The sequence below is a fragment of the Hypomesus nipponensis genome, chromosome 16 (assembly GCF_054491055.1).
Source record: "Hypomesus nipponensis isolate SF chromosome 16, ASM5449105v1, whole genome shotgun sequence".
Lineage (NCBI taxonomy): Eukaryota > Metazoa > Chordata > Actinopteri > Osmeriformes > Osmeridae > Hypomesus > Hypomesus nipponensis.
Window position 1 is genome coordinate 8,735,971 of NC_140376.1, and position 26,323 is coordinate 8,762,293.

General features: G+C 50.1%; 1 protein-coding gene and 1 long non-coding RNA gene across 4 annotated transcripts in view; both read right to left on the bottom strand.

Moving 5' to 3' along the window:
• Positions 1-7,795, bottom strand: part of LOC146254703 (uncharacterized) — a 103,662-nt gene extending 95,867 nt beyond the window's left edge. For 2 of the 3 annotated variants that reach the window (XR_014731436.1, XR_014731434.1), the window contains exons 1-2: positions 7,505-7,795; positions 6,086-6,290 (exon numbers count right to left, since the gene is read on the bottom strand). This is a non-coding gene — a long non-coding RNA (uncharacterized LOC146254703). Of the gene's footprint in view, positions 1-5,625; positions 5,700-6,085; positions 6,291-7,504 lie in introns of those variants that run through there. The other variant, XR_014731435.1, reaches the window with a different exon arrangement.
• Positions 7,796-10,746: 2,951 nt separating this feature from the next.
• kdm4b (lysine (K)-specific demethylase 4B) overlaps positions 10,747-26,323 on the bottom strand; it is a 37,981-nt gene continuing 22,404 nt past the window's right edge. The window contains exons 9-22 of the mRNA XM_084676052.1: positions 26,049-26,245; positions 23,260-23,492; positions 22,328-22,518; positions 21,692-21,809; positions 20,880-21,040; positions 20,446-20,644; positions 18,052-18,128; positions 17,876-17,931; positions 17,392-17,500; positions 14,989-15,177; positions 14,471-14,632; positions 14,061-14,180; positions 12,835-12,927; positions 10,747-12,546 (exon numbers count right to left, since the gene is read on the bottom strand). Coding sequence (XP_084532178.1) covers positions 12,085-12,546; positions 12,835-12,927; positions 14,061-14,180; positions 14,471-14,632; positions 14,989-15,177; positions 17,392-17,500; positions 17,876-17,931; positions 18,052-18,128; positions 20,446-20,644; positions 20,880-21,040; positions 21,692-21,809; positions 22,328-22,518; positions 23,260-23,492; positions 26,049-26,245 — 2,367 coding nt within the window. The 3' untranslated portion in view covers positions 10,747-12,084. The remainder of the gene's footprint in view (positions 12,547-12,834; positions 12,928-14,060; positions 14,181-14,470; positions 14,633-14,988; positions 15,178-17,391; positions 17,501-17,875; positions 17,932-18,051; positions 18,129-20,445; positions 20,645-20,879; positions 21,041-21,691; positions 21,810-22,327; positions 22,519-23,259; positions 23,493-26,048; positions 26,246-26,323) is intronic.

The following is a 26,323-nucleotide window of genomic DNA, read 5'->3' on the forward strand; positions in this document are numbered from 1 at the left end:
ACACTGCTGTATTTATGAAAATGGGAAATGATTATGGATTGAAAATGAACCTTTTAATCACCTTTTTTACTTGTATATGCTATATTACTGAAGAACAGATGCAAAGCTGTTGACTGATTAGTATTGCCATATGTAGAAGATATTAAGTCCAAGAGCAAATAATAATTATGGGCTGAGTGCGAGAGAATACTATGTGTATATGCTTTTTTTCATAGAAAACTACAAGGCCCAGCTATCATGAGACATATTTACGGCCCTATGCCCAGAAACCTAGTGGCCTAAAAATGGGTGAGTTTTCTATGCAAAAAAGCACCTGTATTCTGAGTCCCCTCTGACGATGGTACCAGCTGAGTAAGAATGCCTAATGCAGTCTGTGACCAACAAGTATTGTACCAATGGTAGAACATCATAAAATAATTGGGACAATATGTAAGAGAAATGTCCGGAGAATTCCAAATTCCAGTCTGATCCGGGAACCTGCTCACGTTTGTTGGAATCTCTGTCAATCTGAATTCCAGTGAACACTTTGCATTAAACTTTGCTGAGTTCCAGTGCGGTTTTAAAACTTTGGATATTGGTTGAAAACGTAGAATATTTTTTACGACAACCGTTACATTACTGAAGATGATGTCACTCCTCGCCTCCTCAACAAGGACATTTTCTCCTCTTTGTGCCAACTCCTTTAGCAGGAGAAGGAGACTAGAGTAGGACATAAAGTAACAAAAAAACAAATGCTCAAGATCATACAATTAACTGACATTGGTTTACTCCAAGACCTGCTTCTAGAAGCACTGTAGTTGATGAAGAAGGACACAGCCAGGTTGTCGATAAAGCCCTCCATTTCCCCAGAACGGTTTCTGTTGAGAAACATCTTAGCTCGCTTGCTCTTTGCGAAAGGATTCGCCTCTCACACGCAGTTGCACTACGGAGGTCCTACTGTGGAACGAAAAACATCAAATCAAAAGGAGAATCCCTTTCCTTGACAAGAGAACACGGATGCCAGGGTGATCGACACGAGGGCGAGACACCGATCACCTTCCCGTGTCACGCTGGCCAAGCCTCTCTTGTCCTGTCGAGAACGCCCCCGTGCTGCTCCCGCACGTGTTCCTGTTGCCTTGGCGGCGGCGACTTCTGCCAAAACTTCAGCGGTGGTCTCATTAGCGACAACAAGTTCCAGGATTAAATGGCGCGGATAACCGGGTCCCTGACGCGGAGAAACAGCCACCATCAAAATGCTCCGTGAGAGGGCCCCCTCTCTCCTGCTCTTCTGGGTGAGTGAATACAGAAATAGAAGGGGGGGGGGGGGGGGGGAAGGGAGAAAGAAGGTGGATGGGTGGAAAAGGGGGACTCCAGCCAGCCGAAATGGGCAACTCATCTGGTTTTAATTATCCGACAGAATGTTTAACGAACATAACCCCCGTCACGAACCATCCCCAACCAAGGGTGTGTGTGTGTGTATGTCTCTGTGTGTGCACACGGCTATTTGGGGAGTCTGAAACAGGTGGTCTAGCCCGCAGAGCACCGATAACCTGCAATTTGCAGAGTTATTTTTGTAGGGCAGATTTGGCCACCCAAGAAGCAAGACAGCAGGTTCAAAAAGGGCTGCCAAAACAGGAGACAGAGTGGGAAGGGAAGACAGAGGGAATGAAAGAGAGAGCGTGAGTGAGTGAGTGAGTGAGTGAGTGAGTGAGTGAGTGAGTGAGAAAAGAGAAATGAAGGAGTCTAAAGAAGCAGGAAACATGACAAGTAAGACATGTAGGTGAAAGATATTCTGTGGACCAAAACAAAAAAAACAGTGCACGCATACAGATGAACTCGAGGCACTTTCCAAGTTTGTAGAAAGACATAATGGATTTCTATTTCCTGTGCTACGTCTCCAAATGAAACAGGCTTGGCCTGTCATGGGAGTGACAGCAAATTACCCTGCATTAGCGGCTAACATTATCAACACTTACAGTGAACCATCTCGATGGTGCTAATGCTTAATATTGAATAATCACTCGCTCTCCATTTCTTTTTCCATTCCTCTGTTTCCCATCTTGGCACTTCACCCTTCTCCCCACACACACTCTCTCTTTTGCTCTCTCACTCGATCTCTCTCGCCCAGACTTTCTCATTCGTTCTGGAGTGAGGAAAGACATGATTTAGCAACATTTTATTGACTAAATGGAAATCAACGCCATTATGAGAACAAATGAGAGGGTAGGAAAGGAACACTTCCCCTCAGGCTGAGGGAACCTCAATTACAATAGTGCGTGTTTGGCACAAAAAACTAAAATCTGTCTGGTGAATTTGCACTGGCATTTCCACCAGTCTCACTGCTAATCAATTTGTCATATTCGGAAACATGTAGGAGAAGCAATTTATTTCACACTTTAAAAGAACGACCCATTTCCAATCTTTCCATGTTGACATTCAAGCCGTAGGAGGGAAGTGTTTTGTGTTGTTTGTGCAAAGCCTCCCTCCGATGGATTGATCGGGCTCTCCCAACAAGGGTCAATTAATCATCAAATACTATTTGCATATTTACAGTAGGGCTAAGCTGATTAGCTTTAGTCCGGCAGGGAGTGATTGAACAGGGGCTTATAGCATGACATCATTTGATGAGGATTTTAAGAGGGGATATGATAGGATGACGCTGATCCAGTCCAAATGGAACACAACCTGTGAAACAAGGTTTTGTGACCGCTATAGTATATTGTAATTCATTTTCCCCCATCCTTTCTCTCCACCTCCCTCCCCCCCCCCCCTCTCCGTCCCTCTCCTTCTTCCATTCTCAGTTGCCCCATCTCTCCCCAAATCCAGTTCTCTCCCTCCCTCTCCGTTTCCAGGTCCAGTGTTTGCGGATTCCAGTCCTGGCTCCTAGTTAAGGACAGGAGGAATTACGCAGGGATTAGGCCTTAGTCAGGTTTAATTCCACCTCCTGGAACGAGATCGAGACACAATCCATACAGAAGATGGCTGACGAGCCACAGCCTTTCCCACAGAGACACAGTCCACATCTGTGTGTGTGCGCGTGTGAAAAGGACTGGCAAATACATTGAAATTGAATAGTGACCTGACAAATTCCCAACATCCGCACCTTTGCATTGCATCTACCGAGTGCAGATTAGATTCACCTCAAGTTGGGACAACACCAAATAGCCTCCACTCATCCTTCACACTACAGTTGGGTAGGTACACAAAGATGAGTATGTAAGAGCTAAAGTTAAAGATGTTTGTGTATGAGAGAGAGAGAGAGAGAGAGAGAGAGAGAGAGAGAGAGAGAGAGAGAGAGAGAACGAGAGAGAGAGCGAGAGCGAGAGCGAGAGAGAGAGAACGAGAGAGAGGGACAGCACGCCACTCTCTCTGAATCTGGGGGGCAGCAGATGGAAGATAATAGCATTTACAGACTTTCCATTTAGGGGATTAAAATGCAGCAGCGCCAGCGACTCTTTCACTTTCAGACACGGGGCGGGCGCCACCGGCAACATATGCCTGCTGGGGACATTGCGGCCGGCCCAGCTACCACACACGTCCTTGGGATGCTTAACCCTGGGCCCTGACTGACAGGCCCAACACACACACTTAATCCTGGGCTCCAGGAACCCGCATCCACAAAGCTCTGTGTGTCTGACATAGAGAGAGAGAGAGACCGAGTGATAGAGAAAAGGGAAATAAAGGACAACAGCCCCTTCGCCACATGGATAGCACAAGCAGACCCCGGAGGCTCGTGTGACGCAAATCAGTCCGCGTTCTGCACGGCACGTCCTCTTCCTCTGCCTGCCTCCCTCTGCCCTCTGAAGAGATTTTGCCAGGCGCTTCTGGCTGGTTCCGTGGTGCTAGTCTCACCGTGCCAGCTTAGTCAGGGAGCACTGATGGAGAGCCATCCAGTTTGAACCATCACAAGAGCTGAAGCTTTATCGAGACGGGGGGAAAGAAAATCTCCAACTGGACCCTACCATCCCCGACTGCAAATTGAGGACAACTTTTGCCAGAGATTGGTCAAGTGTTAAATCTACTGCTGTGCCCAGTGGGTCCAAGACTGGCAATGTTCTGTGTGTGTGCCTGTTCATCGAATCCCCATCAATGTCATACTTGCTTGAATCGAGGCAAGGAATCGGGAAAAAAAAAAGCAGAACGTGTTCACAATCTCCTTTGAAAAACAACAGGTGAAAAAAGGGATTCTACTGCAGAGAGACATGAGACCCACACAGACCCCCCCCCCCCCCCCCCCCCAGCCAATTATACCCCCCCCCTCCTCCGTGAACATGAATCACCTCATTACAAAAGGACCTCTCTTTCCCTTAAAATAAGGAACCCCATCCCGCTATCTCGTTTTAATCGCATTAACGCTTAATTAAGAGTTATGTCCGACCATCTTGGTTTTAATTATGTGAATGCCCAGTCCCATTTATTAAGCTGTGTGGTGGTTCAGGAAGAAGAGAGCAGGTTGGACTGTGTGCTGCCTTCTCCCCCAACGAAAGCCCCAGTAATGAATTAAGCAGGTCCTGGAAAACAAGGCACAGCTTAAATGAGATTAAGTCCCCTTTGGAAATGGAAGGTTGATAAAGTGTATTGTCTGGGAGGTAGCGTTCGGTGGCTTTCAATTAGCGACAAAAACAACACGTCCTGCCAAAGGGGGCGCCGGTCGACGCGGAGGAGGTGGAAATATTGGGTGTGATAACGAGGGGGAGGGAGAAAGCGAGACAGACAGGAAGGAGCACTGACAGGAAATAAGACGGGCTGCAACACGTAGGTCCCTATTCTCCTGGGGTGCAATCTGTGGCAGGACAGGCAAATCAGATCATCTGTACGTGCGCCCCGCCTCCTCCTCCTACTACATGCATTTGGCAGGAAAGACAGTTCTATGACTGTCATATCGGGTGCCTCAGGCAAAGGTGGACGTCAAGCCCTTGAGACATCTTCCAACAAAAGCGTGTGCTCAGATTTGCGATTTCAAGTTGAAAGTACCCATTTAGTACCAAAATGGAAAGAGGAGTCAGAAGAGTGAGGGAACAAGAGTGAAGGGCTCCTGTAATAATGGATGGGAGAGAGAGGGAGACGGAATGAGGTGTGGACACACAACACGTCGGGGGGGGGGGGAAAGTGAGCGAGAAGCAATCTGAGGTGATGATTTTTCTTTCAAAAGCTACCCATCCGCCGGTTGATCAAATGAATACCTGTCCTATCCTGTCATGCAGAGGGAACATGTTTGCGTGTTTAATTCTCCTTTCATGTAATATTGACCGAGGCGGCTGCAAATATTTCCCCTGCTCTATCGCGCTCTTCTCTCTCCTTTTCTCTGCACACTGATTAAATTCAATTTTATTCAAATCAGTTCCTGCAGTGCTGTTGGTGGAGGCGCGCGACTGTTCCGCGGCGGTTAATTAACGCGGAGAAAGTGTTTTCTTTTCCCCTCCTTCGCCTTATTTTTAATTACCACTCCCGCCGAGAGAAAAATACACACAAAATGCAGGCTCCTGCTCAAGAAAGGATGTCCCTGGCATGACTGATATCGTGTCTGCAGTGCACACACGACATCACATGTTCGCGTCAGGATTTGACATGTGTGAGCGTTCCTGGGGACGTCCTGGACCATTTCAAATGGGGAGGCCAAGCTGGGGTCAGTTGTACTGTTACAAGGGCCAGTTACGTCGAACATTGTTGTTGTCATATAGTCTTCTCCACTGCATTGCAGGCATTCACAGGCAAAAGGTCTGAAAGATGATTCATTTAGTGGGGTGACGTGGGGGTCCCCTGCCCCCTCCCCCAGCAACCACCCAGGGAGTGTTCCCCATTTTGTTAATAAAGAATGTCACCTTGAATGTCAGTTGTCAAGCCAAGGCAGTTTTGTATCTCACTATCGTCTCCAAGTGCATTTCTTACAGGGGTGATATTCCTTCACTCAACATTTGATATGACTACACTGCGGACCTATTAATAGACTGAGGAGTGCATAGTGGCAGAGGGATGATGGTAACGAAAGTACTAACATGACATAGTTAACTCAGTTGAGTTCCAGAACCACAGGTAGTGGAGAAGAGTCAATGTATCAAACACCTGGTTCCGCAGTTTCGCCCTCGGCGATTAATGAAGGACCTACCTGGTGCAGTTTTCCCTCCTTGCTGCCTTTCGTTTCCCTTCTTCCAATTCTTCTTCCATGGTGGTGTCTTTAAGTCCCACCTCCAGGGGCTCCCAGCTCTTAGTTTCCGCTCATCTCCAGCGTAGGCCGTCACTCGCTTCCTCACCTCCACTCTGCATTCATTAGCAAGGAGTTGAGCGAAGACACTGGGGGGCCTGAACAGGAACTGATGACGGGAAAGTTCCCGTGTCACCAACAATGCACTATTTCACACTCAAATGGCAACCGAGGGAGTCGAGCGTTGATGAAGGCAGCCAAGTCTCAACCCTGGTCTTCAGCGCACACTGCCCTGCATGTTTTCCAGGCTTCCGTCTCTCCGACACACCTGATTCCAATGAACGGGTCGTTATCAGACTTCAGGGACATTGCAGATGGATGAGTCATCCATTTGAACGAGGTGTGCCGGAGCAGGGAAACATCTGACATGCAGAACAGGGGGTCCCTGAGGACCAGGGTTGAGGAACACTAATCTTAAGCATGAATAGCAGTGGTATTGTGGAGCCAGGTGGAGAAAGGCTGCTTTAAGGGACTGGAAGGTGATCCTGCCTACACCGGCAGGTGAGAGGAGTTCTGTGGTAGGTTTAATGTGGCAGACACGGCTCCCTCACCATGTTTTGTGTGACAGATGTTTGGTTAACTGAGTTTGAGCCTAGCTATGTAGGCCTATGTTAGGGTATTGCTATTGAAGGAGATAACGGAGCTAGATACTTTTGTGACAGACGTTAACAATGGACTCAACTTTTCTCACCAAATGACCAGTAAGCAAGGTTCATTGATGCATCATCTGTGTAGCCTACAGATCTTCACGTTTTTTCCTGAAGTTGTTTCAACAGCCCTTGAGCTATTTATAGAAATGAGTTTGGTACCTCTAGAAATTCTTAATCTTTTGAATTCTAATTAAAACTACTTGAGGGGGGGGGGGGGGGGGGTGGTTGAAAGGGTTCGTCCGCATGGATAACCCGAGCCCGCATGAACCGGAGGTTTTACCAGGAGCTATACCCTCTCCTAATGGAGGGTTTGAACGCCTATAATGTGATTTTTCTCTGCAAAGCGATCAGAGAACTCTTTTCCCTGGTCCGACAAGGATCTTTATCGGCAGGGCAAACGAAGAATTTACACGAAATAAAGGGGGGGAAAAAAACACCGGGGCGGAATTCTCCACAGGCTAAAGGCTAATTGTGTCTGAAATGAGATTTTAAGTTGCCGAATTAGCCGAGGGAGTAAAGCGCAGAACAAGATGCCAGCGAGGGAGAGGGAGCCGGAGGAGAAATAAGATTGGGTCAAACGTCGCCTAAAGAAGCATGCAAACTAACACAGGAATGACAGTTACATTAAGTTAATGATATCTACAGGATGTCTCTGTAGCGATACAACACTCACATCAAATTCTTCTGTTACTAGACTCTGCTGATTGTAACTAGTGCAGTGTCCGTGGTAGGCCCACATATTTCAGACTGTGATTCTTCTTGTTCGTGCTTCCCAACCTTCGGTCAGAGTTTTCAAGGAACACAAGTGTAGTGAACGCTGTAGGCGGCAAAGCCACTTATGTAGCCTAATTAGGCCATATGTCGCATATGTATATTGGTCGCAAACAGTCAACACTGCACGTCCTTGGGGCCTGCCTGAGCCATACTCCTGCCACATTTCAACTTCATAGTGTCCAGTTTTTCAGATAATTGTGCCACATACGCAGAGACAAAGAGCCAGACACACAGATATTCCTGGAATTAGATTCAGTCAACCTCTTTTGGCCCTTTCAGACACAACCCATTAGTTTCAATGGCTTGCACCGCATAGCAACGGCTTTTTGCTACGTCAAGCACTGTAAATAATACCCACGTTGTGAACCAATAGAAAAGAGCCAGCCAAGTAGGTAAGGCAAAATGAAGGAAAAGCAGGTCATATGTGTGTTTAATACTCAGAATTGTATGATACAAGTTCCTCGGGAGGAAGGTTCTTTGTTCAAACGCACCAATTGTTGTGTTGCATTGCATTTTTGTTTCGAGACTTTCCAAATAAACTTAACACTCGCATTCATTTCCTCAAAACATAATTGTAACAGGGAAGGGTGAGAAAAAAGACCAAGAGAACAAGCATGTGTGAGAGCCAAAACCAGGAGGGAGTGTTGGGTTGTAACACAACGCAGTAGCCTAGCATGTCCCCCATAAATGCAGGTCGTCTTAGAAAGGGAGCAAAAGAAATAGGAAGCATGTGGTATATGCAGAGAAAGTCTGCAGTCGCTGTAAGACTAATGGGCCAATTAAGGGCTTTGAGGGAGCAGTCATTTGTTTGTCTACCGTGACTGGATAAGGATGCACTTCATTAATTAGGTCCACACTTACCAGCAGTTTTGTTCATCTCAACTTTGTGCCCTCACTCCCCGGCTGCTCTCCCTCTCCTATGACGAAGCCATTTCATTCCTAATTCCAAACTCCAAGTGTGGCCCATTAAAGCACAGCTTATCTCTTCTGAATATAAATGACACCAGTTCTCTCATCTCCAACAGATTGATAAAAGAGAGTTTACAACTCGCGGCTCACCAAAAGTAACATGGCGCGGATGGACTAACATCTGTTTGCCCCGTCATATATATTTTTCTCAGTCCGAGTACAGGTTGGGGGCCCTAATAACATTGCTGATTTGTCCTTTCCAGTCCCACTTATCGGTTGCTTTTACCCCTGGATGGGTTCAAACTAATAAAGAAAAAAAAATGTCGTTCCTGTTAGGGTAATTGCAGAGCTGGCGAGTTGCCAGCACCGTTGCGACAGTGTAAGAGCCACTTTGGAATGTTAATGGCAGCTCTGGGGAGGGCGTTGCAGCCCAGCCACCCGCAGTGCCAGCTTGTGTGTGTGCGTGTTCGTGACATGACACCAAGACCCGCCATGCCCACAGGACGCGTCTGCCCACACGTCCAAGTCTTGCTCTCGTCGCCCTCCACCCCGCATTGGCCGCCCCAACTCTGGTCCCGTCTACCCACTTTGCCGGCTTTAATTAGAGAGCCTCGTTCACTTCAAACAACTAGACCCCCCCCCCCCCACCCCCGCCTCCTCCTGGCTCCCCCAACTCAGAGGAATGGATGGTTCTGCTGGTGAGACCTTGGCCCCAAGTACATTTTCAGCAGCGTTTCATCTGCAGACTTCAAAACAGCGGCGCGTGTGCAAGGCTACACGAGGCCGAGTACGAGGGATGAAAACAAGCCTTGTAGCTGAAGTGCTGCTACGCTCTGGCGAAATGTCACCGAATACTAGGCCATGAAAACCACCTCACACACACACACACACACACCAGTCCCCTTTCTTCCCCTATCACCACTTATTACCCACAGCCTCCCTTCACAGGGGGGTAAGTAATAGCTGGCTGAAGGATGGGGGGGCGGGCGGGGGAAGCGACCTGCATTCATTTGGAGGCAGCGGTGACTCCCATCAGCACAGCTGAATCCAATCGTGATGAGATACTTGGAGCACCATACAGTGAGGGCCCTCGCAAGATCAAACATCCCGTTTCTAAAAATACACCTTTTTACATATGTCCATACAGGGTGGTGGAGGTATTTACATACGGAGATACCTCATGTGGCGGACACACACACACACACCATGTGACTTGCAAGTAAAAGAAACACAAACTGTTTCTTGCAGTGCTCCGTCTAGTCTCTCACATTCCAGCCAATGACGCACTAAGACGAGCGACATCACCCACAGGAGTGTTGACTGGAGGGTGGGTGGGGGGAGCACACTCTCCAGCATGGCTGACGAAGCCGCGATGCCATCGAGTAGCTATCAGACACCGCAGCCCAAACAACTGCAACACTTGTGATGTTGACTTGGTCTTCCTCGCGGGAGTCAGATGGCTGAGTGTTGAGGGAGTCGGGCTAGTAATCAGAAGGTTGCCGGAAGAATTCCCCGCTGTGCAATATGACGTTGTGTCCTTGGGCAAGGCACTTCACCCTACTTGCCTCGGGGGAATGTCCCCGTACTTACTGTAAGTCGCTCTGGATAAGAGCGTCTGCTAAATGACTAAATGTAAAAACACGTATGCCTATCCCTGGGGTGGAAATATTTCCAATTATTAAGCACATAGTTCTTGGGGAAATATTCTTGTTAAGCATTTACTTTGTTTTCCGTTGATCTTCAAACAAGAGGAGTACCTAAAGAAGGCTCCATCATACTCCAGAAGATTCTTCCAGCTCAGTATCTATGTCATTCAAGAAGCACACACCAGGTCTATGCATCTCTGAAGTACAAATGAAGCCTTCGCGAGGACCTAAAGGTTGTTGAGAGACTGAAAAAATTATGAACCCAGAAACCCCCTTGACATGAGCCACAATCTGCCCTCTCCTCTCTCCTTTCAAGTGCAGCTCGCGACAGCGTGGCGTTTGAGAGCCGACGGCGGCCGGTTGTCGCCCCTTCTCTCCGGCTACACGGACAAAGGCTGCTGTCTGGGTGTCATAGCGGGGGAGGCAATGGCGAGGAGGAGTGGTAATAGTGGTAGTTATACCTCCGCTGAGCGCAATCGCTCCATTAGAGCAAAGTCACATCCTGGCAGGATGTTGGGGGGAGCAAAGCAGGCTGGGCGAGGACGGAGCAATGACGGAAGGAAGGGAGACAGAAAATATGAAAATATGGCAGCAAATGCTGGAAGCCGGCCACCCCTTGCAACCCAGTATTTATTTCTATGAAATAGACCCTTGTCGTGGTGGGTTTGAACATTTGAACATGGACTTGTCGACGTATTGTCGTGATGACAAAAAAATAGACATGGCTAGTATGACAGACATTTGATTTGCATACAGATGAAATGTAATTAAGTACAATGCAGCACAATGAGTTCTACACTTTCTCAGTAGTCCTAAATCCCTGTAGCACTTTGTAAGATCGCAACACACCATTTTGAAAACATTTTAAGTTGATTTTGTATGCTTACCAGAGTAGAAATTCAATCTCTAAAACTTGCAAAAATAATTGTCAATTTTATAATGAAACTTATTTCTTAGTCAGTGAAGTCGTTTCATATATTAACAAAATAAGTTTAGAAAGTATACAGTGATAAAAACAGCAAATTGAATAGTATATAACATCAAAATGTATTATTTTTTTTACGAAGAATGCTACAAAAGAACCCAGAAAAGTCTGGTTTTGGAAAACAAGAGCTGAAAATGACCAGTTTGGTATACGTCATTGATACAAGGTCACATTCCAGAACTACTGCAAGACATCTTCACAAAATCCAATGTTTCTGCAGACAAGATTAACGGGCATTCAACATATGCTTTTCCTTTGTACAAATATTATATCAATATGTGACACTAGACATTTAAATACCCATACACCATGATCAGTTCTCATCTCCTCCAAAATGAAATACCTCACACTGACACTGGACACAAATATATGCCAACAATTACATTTTCTTTTTCCATCAGTTGGCGACCCATGTTTGCCTTGCTTCAAAAATAGATTTGTTGCTGGTAAATGTATTGAATAACTAACAGGCTTAGGAACTAGGACTTCACATGCCCTGTGGCCATGGGGTTATAATTAGACTGCTTCCTATAAAACCTATGCAAAGTGTTTCATTATTAATGATGCAGAGAGGTATGGTGTTGATGGTTGTTCAAGTCCCTAGAGTTTACACAGTCTGGCACAATGGAGGAGCCACACAGAGAGTGGAGCAGAGTCATCTCTCCTCACGAGGTGCTGCTGCTGCTGTTTCAGAGCAGGCTAGCCACAAAGACGGAAAAAGAACAAAAAAGAGGACATGCAACGACAACAAGAGTGTTCTATCCCCCTCCGCCAACCTTCCTTTTAACTCCTCGAAGCACTGAGCACCAGACTGCGTAAGGGATGCCCCGTATCAACTGGCGTTAGCACGGCAGCCGTTAGCATATCCGCTGTTAGCTTGCGTAGCCTCAGATGCTATGGCCAATGTTGGCATAGCCCATGCTCGACATCTGGACTCTCTTAATACACTGGCCCTTGGCCCTCATCCGGACGGGCCAAGGGTGGATCCTGAGAGGGGAAGTGGGAGTTGAGCAGCGTCTCCATGTACGACACGTAGCCGCTGCTTGGCGTGTAGCCGCCGGATAACGGCAGGGGCTGGGTGAAGGCCAACAGGACGGGGTCCTGGGTCAGGGTAGCGTCAAGGAGCGAGGGGTCATAGCTGGGCGCAGGGGCGGACTCGGGCACGGCGGAGGAGTCGCCCCGGGGGGTGGGATAGGTCGTCAGCTGAGAGGCTGGGATGGGGGAGCTAATACTGTGGTGTGCTGGTGCTGGCTGGGCCAACGGGAGGCCCAGGGCTGGGGGGCAGGGACGGTGCTCCGTTGTGTCCATGGGGGTCTGAGGCGGTGCCGAGGGGGGTTCAGAGGGCAGGCAAAGCTTCTTGGCAGCTTGCGCTTCGTCTTCGGATTCGTTGACGGGCATGGCCTGGAGCAAAGGAAAGAAAAAAACAGGGGGTGAAGACCCGTCGCAATCCCCTCTCATCCCTCAAGACACGATCCCAGCATCGTCTGCCACGTAACTTGCCTACACGACCCACTCATGTTGTTCGTAGGCAGGACAAGTGCTCTCCTGTAAATCTGCACCCGTCTCCTTTGTTGAACTTGTCTCAAAAGGTCTCCCCTTCCCCTTTGCCACCATGTCTCCAACCTTCCCCATCTCTCCCTCCCTCGCTCCTCATCCCTCCCTGGGTGTGTGGTGCCGGGGGTGACCTACCAGACGCGCTCGGACCCTCTTGGGCAGTTCCTGGTCCAGAGAGTGGATCTCGCTGTGCTTCATTAACATCTGGGTGTGGTCCTGGAACTCCACCTGGAGCGGCAGGAGGTGAGATGTTGTTAAAGCAGGAAAAATTGGACAGCGATAAAAATGGAGAATAAACCTCAGGGAAAAAGTTAAGGTCGAGGATGTGTGTATTTCAGTACGCAAACCGATCTACGTCGGTGATTAGTGGGTGCAGCACAGTGGCAGTGAGATAATAGGACACTAGCCTCATTAGCATAGGGGGGGGGGATAAATATTGCGGTGGTGGTGGGTGATGGTAAAAAATAAAAATAATAAAAAATTACAAAATAAACGTAAAAAATGTCGACAAGGTCAAGCTTGTGACCCCTGACAAGCAGAGCAGCTGGAGGCTTGTTTTGCTTTTACTAAAGCACAATTCCGCGACGCTAATGGCTCAGCGCCGGCACAAACCGACAGCTCCCAGACGATAAGACAGGGAGGTGGAGGGAGGGAGGGATGAGGGGGAGAGTGGGGTGGTGGGTAAAAATGTTAACACTGCCGAGATATAAAGTTGTTTTTTGTTGTTGTTTTTTTTTCCCCATTCAAGTGTTGCTATTATATTCGAAAATAGGTGTCTGGAAAGAGCGACGCACAATAGGGGGAGAACAAAATGGGTGCTACCCAGAAGAATGCACACAGACACAAACACACACCATTCAAAGAAAACAAATCACCAAAGCACACTGCAACTTTTAATAAACAGCCAAACGGGCACTGTTTTGAACGATCTGTTGTGTGAAGAAACTGTGTTCGTACTGGCTGGGTGTGTGAGATGACTACCGATGTGTTTTGAGATTTTTTTGCGTGTGTTAGAAAGAAAGAGAGAGATAGAGAGACATACAGAGACACACTAAGAGAGAGAGACAGCCATAACACAAAACGCCTGGTCTCTGTATGGGAATCGTGTGCCAGTTCAGAGGAACACCCAGCTTGCCTCAGAGCTTCACACCTCTGTGAAGCTCTGTGCCCCCGACGGACCAGAAATCCCACCGCCATAGAGATGGGTGGTTCCAGGGGGCTAACCCTCTATCCTTTCGTCGCGATAAAGACGATCCCATTTTTAAGTACGGTCGGAGAATGGAGAGCGTGTTTTGGTTGCGTGCGTCGCGGGAAGGCCAGTTGAACCCGTGTGTGTGTCTGTGTGTCCGCTCTCCCCTTACCTGGTAGTGTTTGTGGACGTGCTCCCTGACGAAGGAGGCGTTGACCACCTGGCCGTCGGCAGTGTGGACCACGGTGACCTCGCCCTCTTCTGGGGGGCCGTTCTGGAGACAGTCGTGACTCTGGGGGCCGGGAGGGGGGCCACGCAGAAGCAGGGGAGAGACGGGGCGGGGAGGAGGGGGAGGAGGGTCGCGGGGAAGCAGGGGAGAGATGGGTCGAGGAGGAGGAGGAAATGGAGGAGGCGAAAGGGAGGAGGGACGACAACAAGAGGGTCATTTAGCCGGAGCATCTCTACTGCGATATAACAAAGAGATCTGAGCGGCAACAAGCTGTCACCGAACTCCGGAACGAGTTGAACGACGCCGCCGGGCCAATCGAGCGGCCGGCCGGCCGAACAGGAGAGAGGACTGACCACTACGTTCTCGGGGAAGAAGTTGTCGCAGTACGAGCCGTCGTCAAAGTTGATCTCGTAGCAGGTGGTCGTTGCCGTGCCGATGATGGTGCAGGGGTAGTAGCAGCGGTCCTTGTAGCGACCCACCACTTTGTCACCGATCCCCAGCTCCTTCTGCCGCATCTTGAATATATAATACAAATGATAGATATAAATGATATGCCATATATATCATACACACACACACACACACACACACACTTACATATGGGACAAATATATACATGGGTGTAAGAAAAAGCACTACATAGACCACTCCTCTGAGCCCTGTGCAGACGTCTCAAAATGTCTAACAATGTCAGACTGTTAGATCTAACTCCTGATGGCTTAAGGTCCACTTCACAGACCACACACAGACTACACTCTAGGATGACTTGGTCCAGTGCATGTTCCTGAACGTAGCTGTGAATGTGTCGAGGCAGTTTTGTGCTGTGGGCCCTCGACCCCCCCCCGCCCAGCGCGTCTCTGCGAAGCCTTACCCTGGGATAGGTCATCCTGTGCTTGTGGCAGGTGACGGACACCACGTAGGGCCAATCGGCCGGCCTCATGAGCACGCCGGCGATGTGGGCGCAGGTGACGTGGAAGGAGGTGGAGCAGTTCTCGTAGGAGCACTGGATGCAGGCGCCGCGGGGCTGCTGCTTGCTGAACTTGTGGCAGTACACGCATCTCTGGAGAAGGACGGGAGAGATGGGGGGTGAGTGTCCAAGCTGGCCCTGCGTGCGGCCACTACAGCCAAAACGAGTGCGCCACTTCATGCATTTTCTTCAAAATAACTTGTTACAAAAAGGGGCCATCTTTAAGTCGATTTCTTTGTTCTTCAGGTGAGGATGTCTTGTCGTTATTAGAAGCCAGCATAGAACATTCCAGAGAAGTTCAGAGAAAGGTTTAAGGAGGAAGCAGAAAAGGTTTGAGGAGCAGACTTGCGTTCAACTTCTGCCACTTTAATGACTCATGTTATTGTGTGTGTGGGGGGGGGGGGGAGGGGACGACACTACAATCACACGGACGAGTCTTTTTCTCGGTAGGCGTTCCAGAAGTTTCTATACAGTTTCTGGAAAGTATCTTTTGTACTTTTTTTTTTTTTTTTTAAACAAGCTGCTCTATGGTTCATTTCAAAATACGTGAATTTCTCTCTTTCTGTTGTTTTTTCCCTCTATTTCTATTGTTCTCACGCTGTCTGCACGGCTCTCTGAGCTTTCCTCGCTCACTTCCTTCTGGTTTGGAGCCTCCTCTCCAACCCAAACACTGTCCGTTGCTTCGAACCCCCCCCCCCACGCTTCCTTCCATCACATTCTTCCCCCTCCACACACACAGCCTCTCTCCTCTCACTCTCTCCCCTCCCCTCGACAGATCTCGCTCTGCGCTTCCGTCACGGCCCGGTGGAGATCGATGGCGAAAAATTCTTTATTAAAATGTCAATACTTCATTTTGGCTCTCTAGGCGGGCCGAGCGGCGAAAATGTACAACAGCTCTCAATAGGGCCGTTGGCAGGGAGATATTTCTCCCGCCTGTCTGCGCTCTGATTGACCGCTCCTCCGGGCGGAGCTTACCCCTCCCCCCTCCTTCCTCCCCCCCCTCCCCTTCCTTCCTCCCCCCCTCCTTCCTCCTCCCCCCATGTGGGGGTCCACCGGACACAGCGGCGGCGACGAGGGCGGAGATTTATGAACATTGGCAATATCCTCGTCTTCAGTCATCGGGAAATGGGGGGTCAAATCTGACCAATGAGCGGTAAGGCGATGACCGACTCCTTGCTGGTCCATCTTTGCAGGTCTACTTTATGTCGATGCACTAGGGAAAGTCGGAAGCAACCTGACGTGAAACGATGAAAATGGCAAAGTGCCATTTCAGCTTGGCAGTGGTGGCAATTCGCCTGAACTCCTGTCTATCTACTCGAGACGAAAAGAGAAGGAACAAAAAAAAGAGCGCTAGCGTCAGTCGTCTTAAGAGTTACTTTCGCCGACACCCGTTTGCCAAACGTTTGATCAGCCAGATCGTTAGCGAGCTCTTTTGCCTGTTCCTCCTGGTCGGAGCGGGCTAGAGAGGCAGAGCGAGAGAGGCAGAGCGAGAGAGGCAGAGAGAGAGAGGCAGAGAGAGAGAGGGTGAGAGAGAGAGGGTGAGAGAGAGAGGGTGAGAGAGACAGAGGGAAACCAGCTTTGACGGCAAGCAGCATCAAATGACAGTCGTCAGAGAGGTAAAAGGTATTTGTAGATCTGTGACAATATGCTGGCGGGGCTGACTGGAGGCAGGTCTCGGATCTGGGCGACAGAGGGAGGGATGAGAGAGAGCAAGGAGGAATTTGGGTGTTTCGAAAGGCGCTGCGGCGAAGGGGGGGGGCGGGGGGGGGGGGAAATTGCCTCCCTGGCCTGAAGGATCAATGTGGTTCATTTAGCGCGGTGAGAAATGACACCTGATTATTCTGCCGTTCCGTTCGGACCATCCATTACCACCCCCTCTCCCTCCTCGCGGCGCAAATACACCATCCATCCATCCAGGGGGAGTGGAGGGAGGGAGGGAGGGAGAGTGACAGAAAGAATGAGAGATGGAGAGAAGGGGGTGGGTTTATACGACATGTACAGTACGAGAGAGAGAAAGCAGGGGAGGAGGAGGCGAAACAGTTGATATGGGCGAGAGAGGAGACGGACAGAGAGCGAGACAGAGAGAGAGAGAGCGAGCGAAGAAGACTGAGGGAGAGAGCAAGAGAGGCGGGGAGGGTGAAAGACTGCGAAAGAGAGGGGGGAGGGCAAAAAAGAGACAGAGGGGGAGGCAGAGAGAGAGAGACGGGGAGAGAGAGAGAACAACACAGGGAGACAGGTAGAGGGTAAGAGAGGGAGACGGAGGTATAGACACACAGGCAGAGAGAGACACAGGAGGGAGGGACTCACCAGGCTCTTCCTGGTGTCGGGAATGGAACCAACGTCCACCGGCTCCTTGGCGATGGGGTCCAGGAAGCGGGCCTCGGCCACGGCGATGGCACAGATCACGTGCACCCACCTGTGGACGCGACGACGGAAGAGCCCCGTTAACAGCAAGCCTGCTCACGCGGACGCCATCGCCCGGGGGCCGAGACGCGCCACAGAGCTATGGCCCTGGAACCGTGCGACGGACAGCGCTACGGGGGAGCGGGTGTGCGTTCTGAACGCAAACAGAACTGTGTGGCGGGTTAGCGACGGCTAGCTGGTTCTCTCGGTGGCGAAAAAAAAACTTAGATGGCCATGTTTTCAATCACAGTGGGCGGTCTCGTCTTTTTCTACTCAAACAAATGAGTGGGTGAGGAGGCCGTTTTGGAGAATTCAGACTTTGAGGAACCAGGGAAAGATATTTCAAAACGTTGCTCGGAGGAAAGCAATCGTGCTTTCGGACACTGACCTGTTGTCTGTCGTCATCTTCAGAGCTCCTCCCCTTAGGCTGCAAAGACAGCATTCCTACGATAAACACACACACACACACACACACAGCCATGGGTTAGGGTCTTACCCCGCGGTTTCGGTTCACCCCCCCCCCCCCCCTTCTTGAGGTCGAGCTTGAGCGAGTCGAGTACTCACCGCGGTCCGAGCGCCTGCTAAACACCTGGAGCACATCCAGCTCTGGTCTACCGACTCTGACTTGACACCATAACAGCCTGGTGAAGGAGAGGGAGGGAGACGAGAGACCGAGAGGGAGGGAGGAGAGGGAGGGTGCGAAAGAGAGCAAATGAGAGAGAGGGGGGGGGAGAAAGTTAGAAAGAGGACGATGGGGCGGTTAACAATCCGAGCTTCCAAGCTTCTCGTACAGTTTGCTCCGTTACACCAGTAACGTAGAATACGGATTGAAACACTTCGAAAACAGTCCGATAATCCCGACACGGATGTTATAGGAAAAGAAGTTTGCCACGGTAAGAGCTGTATTGGGCCAAATAAAGCTCGACATGGCATACACAAGCGCTGGGAACGCTTCTCCTTTGACAGGATTACTTTCTGCTTCATGTGCTCTTAGCAACAACCTTCCCTCTCTCTCCCAGTCGGACCAACGCTATCCTGGAAGGATAATGAACCGGCCGTCCAGGGTTCCCACACTTGGCTTGAGTGCTAATAAGAACCCGAGAGGCTGTAGGGTGTGTGTGCGTGCGCGTGTGTCTCACCAGCGCGTGTGTGTTTGTGAGAGAGTGTGCGCCTCCCGTGTGTGTGTGTGTGCGCGCTCGCGCTCTCTATACACGTCAACCCCCATGCCTGGACCGCTACCAAGCATCTTTCGATCGTTGTGTACGAGCGCGCGCCTTACACCTCCTCGTTGACATGGTGGTTTTCTTCCGCGTTCCGAGCGTAGCCCGGAGCTGTCTCGTGCTTTTCACTTGAACTCGTCCATTAGCATGAGCGCCACTAACAATGTTCGTATTGTGATTTCAAACCGCCAAACTGCAGTTACTGCCGCTCCAAAATAGGGGTTTGGCCGGCATCCGACACAGCTTGAGAACGGGTGGGGTGGGGGGGGGGAGGAACACAACAAACCAGGATACACACTCGCACACATCCTAAGACAGTCACACACACACACACCCACACACTGTTAACAAGCTGTTTCTCTTTGCAAGCGCCCCTGCTGACAGACTCCCTGGTCCCTTCTTCCCCCCACCCCCCCACCCCCAAAAAAAGAAAAAAAAACAAAAAACAACAACTATACAACAACACCCATCTCCCCGAGAAAAAATAACAAGTGGGTAAGTAGGAGGAAAGTTTTCGAGCCTGCTCCCAACAGAGAGCCTGGTCGTCTGTGCAGTGGGCCCAGGCCTTGACTGAACCCCGTCCAGCAGGAGGGCTCCCGGGGGCCTGAACACGGTCCGGAACCTTCCGCAGGCTGGTGTGGCCTTCTGTCTATCTACTCAATAGGCCTTAGGGGGAGATCCAAGCCGTGTGTGTGTGTGTGTGTGTGTGTGGTGCATGTCCTTGTATGACCTTGTTTGGTTGTGTGTGTGTGTGTGTGTGAAAGGGTTTGGTGGGAGGTATGTATTCCGTTTCAATGTGTTAGTTTAAGGCATGCATGCAATTACAAAGCCTTACAAGATAATGACTTCTTGAACTGATATAATAGGGTGTTGGGAATTGGAAGGGAGGCCACTGAATACATTTCATATGAAAGAAAATCTGAGAGAAAAAAAAAAAACTTCAATTACACACCAGTAGACGACTTGTATAAAAAATATGAATTCCTTTAAAATCGGCCCAGCGCAATAAGAGACCGCTACTGATAAGAATACAACATTTCCTTGTCTTCCTTCCGAACGATTGTTGCCAGAGTCCCCATGAATATTCCATTGACCTCGTGTCTAGTGTCTAGTTCACCTGAACACACACACCCCGGGCGCTGGAGCGAGCGTTCCAACCCTCCTTCGATTACAGACCGGACCCCTAGGTGCAAAAGCTAACAGCTAATTGGCTACGCGGCTTAGACTCAGGAGTGTCTGATGAGACCACGTGATCCCCCCCCCCCCCTTCTCCTCTCGTTTCTGCAGAGGGACAGTATTGGAGGGGGGGGGGGGGGGGGGCGCAATCCTCCTCAAAGTGAGTTCGGGTTGAGCGGCAGCAAATTAGCTAGAACGATTTGATTGGCGTGCGCTTCCTTGTGGGAGAAGGGGGGGGGGGGCGTGGGGTAGGTGTCGCGGGAATTGCGACGAATGTGGAGCGAGGATCCGCAACAGTGGGAATCCACAGGTCGTTACCTTGGTGAATTGCTACTAATGGGGGGGGGAGGGGTATATTTGGTAAACATGGTGGGAGTCAGTCAGGAAGTCAGCTTGCGGCTGGTGGATACAGGACCTGCTGATAGCCCTGTCTGGAATGGCATGTTATTATGTCGTCGTCCCCCCCCCCCCCTCCCCCCTCCTATCCATTCTCCCGTCTTGCTCTCTGACCGTTTCCGGCAGGTTCCCCCGGTGGGGCCCCTGGGTCTGAGGGGGTACTCACTGGCGTGGACCTGCAGGTCGCAGCAGCCGCAGGTCAGGAGGGGGCTGGTTCCGTCCTCCCCGACCAGGGAGGGGGAGGGCAGGGGCTCCGTGTTGTCGGGCCCGGCGCTGAAGCACATCTCGGGGACCAGGGGGCGCGTGCGGCTGCCGGGGAGGGTCTGGTTGGGGGGCTCGCTCCCCGGGGGGGGCTCCTTCTGGAACTGAGGGGGGGCAAGGCACTGGTGTCAACACAAGCTGGACCCCCTCATTTTTGCTGTCTGGTTCCACTGTCTAACTTGTATCAGTATATTTCTTGATAGGGTCCATTTCGATTGGGTGTAAGATTATTTGTTCGCTAACGTCAACATCAACATCGAGTCACCACGAGTCGTTTCCCCGAGGGAATGAGCGAACGCGCTGAAAGCTGACTACAGCGTGGCCTCGGCCGCCCCTGACCTGTGTGTAGGGGCAGAACAGGGTGCAGATGGCACAGTGGGGCTCCAGGGTCGCCACGGCGCCGTTGAAGGCCTTCTCCGCCTGGAAGTTGGGCTGCCGGTTCTGCCACAGGTGTCCGGCCTTCTTCACGTCGCCGTCCAGTGGCCATGGGGAGAACACCTCTGGGAGAGAGAGAGAGAGAGAGAGAGACACAAACGGTATCAGCTTCTATCTCACGGCAAGCGTCGACACCCCCCCTGCTACTCCCTCCCCCCCCCCTCAACCTGAAGGACAGACACTGGCTGTGTTCCCAGGGCGCCGTCTCAAAGTGACTTTGCGAACAGGTAATTGGGAGTCGTGATCCCTGGATCGATACGTGTCAGTCAGGAAATAAAGGAGAGAGGGAACGCGGCTGGGTGGGGGAGGAGGGAGAGGGGGGGAGCGGGGGGGAGCGGGGGGGGGTCTTAAAGTCAAGAATACATCATTCCCCCTGGGGGGGGTCTGCTTTCTGTCAAGGCTACGCGTCGCTCTGTCCGCTGCGAAGACCACAGTTCGAACCGAAGGTGAACGTCTCTATATACACACGCACACGCACAGACAAAAAAAGGAAGGGGAAACAGGAAAACAGCTTTTTGCACCCTTCTTTAACGGCGCTCGGCCCAATTTCTACAGTACCGCACGCGATAAAAGCAAAGCTAATCCGTTAGCGCTCGCTAACGCCGTCCGTTCATCGTCTCTGGACTAAAGATACCAGGGGGAGGAATCTTAAGTTGGACTTGGGACATAGGGCAGCGACAGAGATGACTGACCCTCCTCCCCCGCCCCCCGCCTACCTTCGCTGCTGGACGGGTCCTGCTTGACGATGGAGGGCGGCGAGCGCAGGGGCGGCTTCATCAGGGGGTGCCTCCTGCTCTTCTTCACCTCCACCGTGGTCTTGATCTTGGAGTACAACTGAGGAGGACAGCGAGGGGACCTCGGGTGAGCGCGGCCAGACACTCGGGAGAGAAGCACCGGGGGATTCGAGATACTGTGCGCCTTCTACTGGGTCTAGAACTGCACAGTCTGATAGGGGTAATCGACTGTTCTTGTGCTTTTATCAATGCAATGCTAGGCTCGTTTAACATGTCTCTAAATCTCTTTTTCTTATCTCGTTTAAAATCTCGTCCTGACCAAAGTAACGCAAATGTATTTAAGTCGATAAGACTACTTAGAAATCCACAAGGAAATTGATACTGTAATAATTCTTTGAAACACACAGTCAGTGTTCCGGCTAATGAGGCAATAATTTGGAATCTGTTAGCGAGTCGTCAAAGCTCTCAACAGTTTTCCTGTTCAGTCAAACTGGTTGACGCTAGTAAGAAGAAAAATGGTCAAAGACATCTCCAAACTTCACATCGGACATATGGGGGCGACATATCCAACATACTGACGGAGCACCATGGGTGAGTCCAACATCCACCCCAGCCTACCTGACTCCCCTTTGCTTCCGGCTTGTTCTCTGGTGTGCTGCCGCCGTGGACGGCCGGACCCGAGCTGGCGGCAAACTGCTCAAAGGCGGACTGGAAGTCCACCATGGGGTTGTTCAGAGGTGCCTTCTTCTTCTTCTTCTTCTTCTTGCCGTTCTCCGTCCAGCTCTCGGGGTCAGTCGACAGCGTGCGCTCTACGGTTGGCGGGGAGGGGGAAACGGAAGATTTACCATTATCTCTCTTTTAGTTGAGGATGAGAAACCCCAAAAAGCCGTGTACATGTTATTCATTATTATATTATTGCTACTCCTGACGTCCGAGCTCCCGTGAACTCGATGTCAACGTACAAGTTTGTCAGGGACATGCTCAAACTATGATTTATTTCCTTTCCATTGGATGCAGGATTTTGATGTGACAGAATATTTCCTCGCTAGGGATAGCGCGTGGGAGGCCCATGGGTTGGAGGTGTCAAACATATCCTGTACTTTTTCATTCGAGTCTGGTTCTCACCAGGGATGACAGGTGAGTGGGCCCCCTCCAGGCGAGGGGAAAGCAGGCCACTTCACTAACAAAAGGACAAGAGGAAGAATGTTCCAGAAGTGATCGTTTGATAGGGAAAGATTGATACCTGGGGGGTAACGTTACGTCCCGGGATAACCTCGCTCAAGATTTCACCCTCTGATTACCGGGCTGTTCTTTTCCCACAACTAACTTGGTTCAACCCTTCGGCTACACACTGTGCTAGCACCCCTTCATCACCTGCCCTCCACCTTTACTATGCCCAACACTCCTCCTCTTCTCCTCCTCCTCGTCCTCGTCTTCCTCCACCTCCGTAATGCTCCCTGCACTGCTCAACCCCTCCTCTCCAGGGAAGGGAACTATTCTCCTCCTCTCCAGGGAACTTTACTCCCCCTCCCCCCCCCGCGACTCCTCACCCTGCTGGGCCAGTGCGGCGGCGGCGGCGGCCTCCTGCTCCTCCCTCTCCATGGCCTCCAGGGTGAGCAGGGCCTCGCGGTCCAGCCGCTCCTGCCGCTGCTGCCGCCGCTGCTCCTCCCGCTCCTCCACCTGCCGCTGGTAGTCGGCCAGGTCCAGCTCCACGCCCGCCTCCGCCAGGGCCTTCACCTCCTCCGGACGCAGCCGCCGCAGCTGCTTCCTCCTCTGCTGGGCCCTGGGGGAGGGATGCGCACGCGTCAAAATCATCCCAAAACCCCAAAGGGAGACAGAAACAGATTGGCAATAGGCAAAAATTGGGAGTCAGATGGCTGAGCGGGGGGAATGTCCCTGTATTGAAAGTCGCTCTGGATAAGAGCGTCTGCTAAATGACTAAATGTAAATAGTCAAAAGTGAGCTCGTAATTGTAGAAAATGAAATCTGATATATCATCCAGGCAACGTCAACCGCGGTGCATGACGTGTCTAGGAGAGCCGGAACTCTCCGGGTAACTGTTCAGGGTTTAGGCAGACAGGTGCATGACCTCAAAGTGTACGTTGTTAGAACAGCAAACGCCTTGTCGCCTAGGCGAAGTGGAGCCAGGCAGATTATTGGCATGGATGTAACCCGAGGTTCCGGATGAGGAGGCCTCGATTTTGGAAGCGCCCAGCAAAACGCGAGCAGTCACACACACACACACACACACACACTGCAGTAGGGCTGCAACAAACTATTACTTTGGCATTCAACTAATCTAACGATTAGTAGAACGATTACTCGACTAATCATATATTTTTTCACTGATTAATCAGTAGGCTTTGGACGATTATGCAGCTTTTGCAATTTGTTAAAACATTGACTTATACTTATTCTAACTAATACATAAAACCAGGAAATCACTTCAGCGTTTGAAAAAGGTCTCTCTTTAAAAGGTCCCATGACATGCTGTTTTTGGATGCTTTTATATCCTTACAGGTCCCTTAATACTGTATCTGAAGTGTCTTTCCCGAAATTCAGCCTTGGTGCAGAATCACAGCCACTATGAGCAGTCCCAGAAAGAGCTTTCATTAGGACGTGCCATTTCTGGGTCTGTATCTTTAAATGCTATGAGAAGGAGAGAGGCGGGGCTAACTGCCATGCTTCGGTCGTTTGCAAGCCATGATGTCTCTTGAGGAAAAAACAATATCACGCTAGCTCGGTCGTAGCTCATTTTCTCATTGGTGGGGCAAATTCTCTGAGCGGGCAAAGCAGAGAAAGGGGAGGTAACCTTTCCTCTTATGATGACATATGAGGAACATTTTCAAATAGGAGCGTTTGAGCTTTCATTTTCTGAAAGGCGGAGAAGAATACAGGCGAGGGGAACTCACATTAATGTTAAATAACCTCAAGTGAAATGTTCATGTCATGTGACCTTAAAGCATTGTTTCAATCATTTTATGGCTTTAAATCCAAATAACATTTTTTTTTTTTATTGTCAGTTGCATTAGACGAAAAAAGGAGGAGACGGAAACAAATCTCTTAAATTAGGCAGCAGCATTAAGAGCATTTGTAAGACAACAGGGTTCTACGGTGTTTAGTATGTGTGAAATACTGGGTGGTGTGTTCATGAACTGGGGTCGCCAATCGCTACCTGGCCATCGTGCTTCGTTCCAGCTGGAACACACACCTCTTACCGATTCCATCTCCTCTCGCGCCGGTATCTTTCCTTTGTAAATGTTCCAGCATGCACGTTGTGCTCCCATGGAAAGCAAGTTCCCCCTTGCACGGATTACAGATGACAATATTTTGGGTTTAAACTCGAGTGAAACTTTCCCACACGCGACTTGTTTTGCTCCATTTGCACGCTGATATTTTAGCGCCGCTTTCTTCTATTGCAGAGGTTTTCTACCCTGGTCCTCAGGGACCCCCTGTCCTGCATGTTTTAGATGTTTCCCTGATTTGAATCAGGTGTGTTGGAGCAGGGAAACATCTAAAACATGCAGGACAGGGGCCCCTGAGGACCAGGGTTGAAGACCTCCGCACTGGTCTAATCACGTTATTGCAGGGACATAAAATAGGTCCTATGCAGGGGCGGATCTAGACATTTTCCGTTCGGGGTGGCAATGGGGTGGCAGAAGGAAGTTGTTGGGTGGCCTCCTGGAGGCGAATCAAACCCCCTATGGTAAATGATTAGGCTAGAACATTGTAGTTTAAATTAAAAAGTAACATTAATGTTATTTATTGAAATGTTCTGTAATGTACAAATAATATTTTTCCATGGAAAGATTGAGGTTCATGTTTAATTGTAACGTGTTTAACTACATGCTCTTATGGTTCTTCCCTTTGGGACTTATTTGTTTTTTCACAATGCATGCTTCATGTTTTTGCTACCCGCAATGTTTGGGGCTATCTTATTGTTATGATCAGTGACCTATGCACTTTTTTAAAGCTCTATCTTAGAAGTCGCTTTGGATTTTAAAAAAAATGATTAAAAAAAAGATTGGGGTGCCAGTATTTTTTATTGGGGTGGCAGCTTGCCACCCCTTAGATTTGCCACTGGTCCTATGAGATCAAACGACTTGTCGACAACAACAAAATGTGTCGACAATAAAAAAAAAAGTGTTGACGTCGTCGAAAATGTCAACTAATCGTTTCAGCCTCGCACTCCAGACAAATAAAACTCACACACACCCCAGGCAAACAACAGCAATACACACGTACACACACACACACGTACGTACGTTCAATTCCCAAAACACACAGATCAAAACACGAAACACCCCACGCACACACAGACAAACACAGACACACAGACCTGCGCAGAAGCATCTCCTTGCGGGTGACCCGGTTCTCCCTCCACAGCTGCAGCTGGGGGCTGTCCAGGGTGGTGGGCCTCTGGTGGTCCAGCTGGGTGCCGTCCTTGCCGCTCTTCCACAGCTCGTAGCGCTCCGGCTGCAGGCTCCGCACAAACACGTCCATGGAGATCTTCACCATGTCCTTACGACACGTACACTGGGGGGGGGGGGGGAGGAAGAGAGAGAGGGGGTGAAGGAGAGAGCGAGACTCATTTTGTACACGTACATGGGGGGG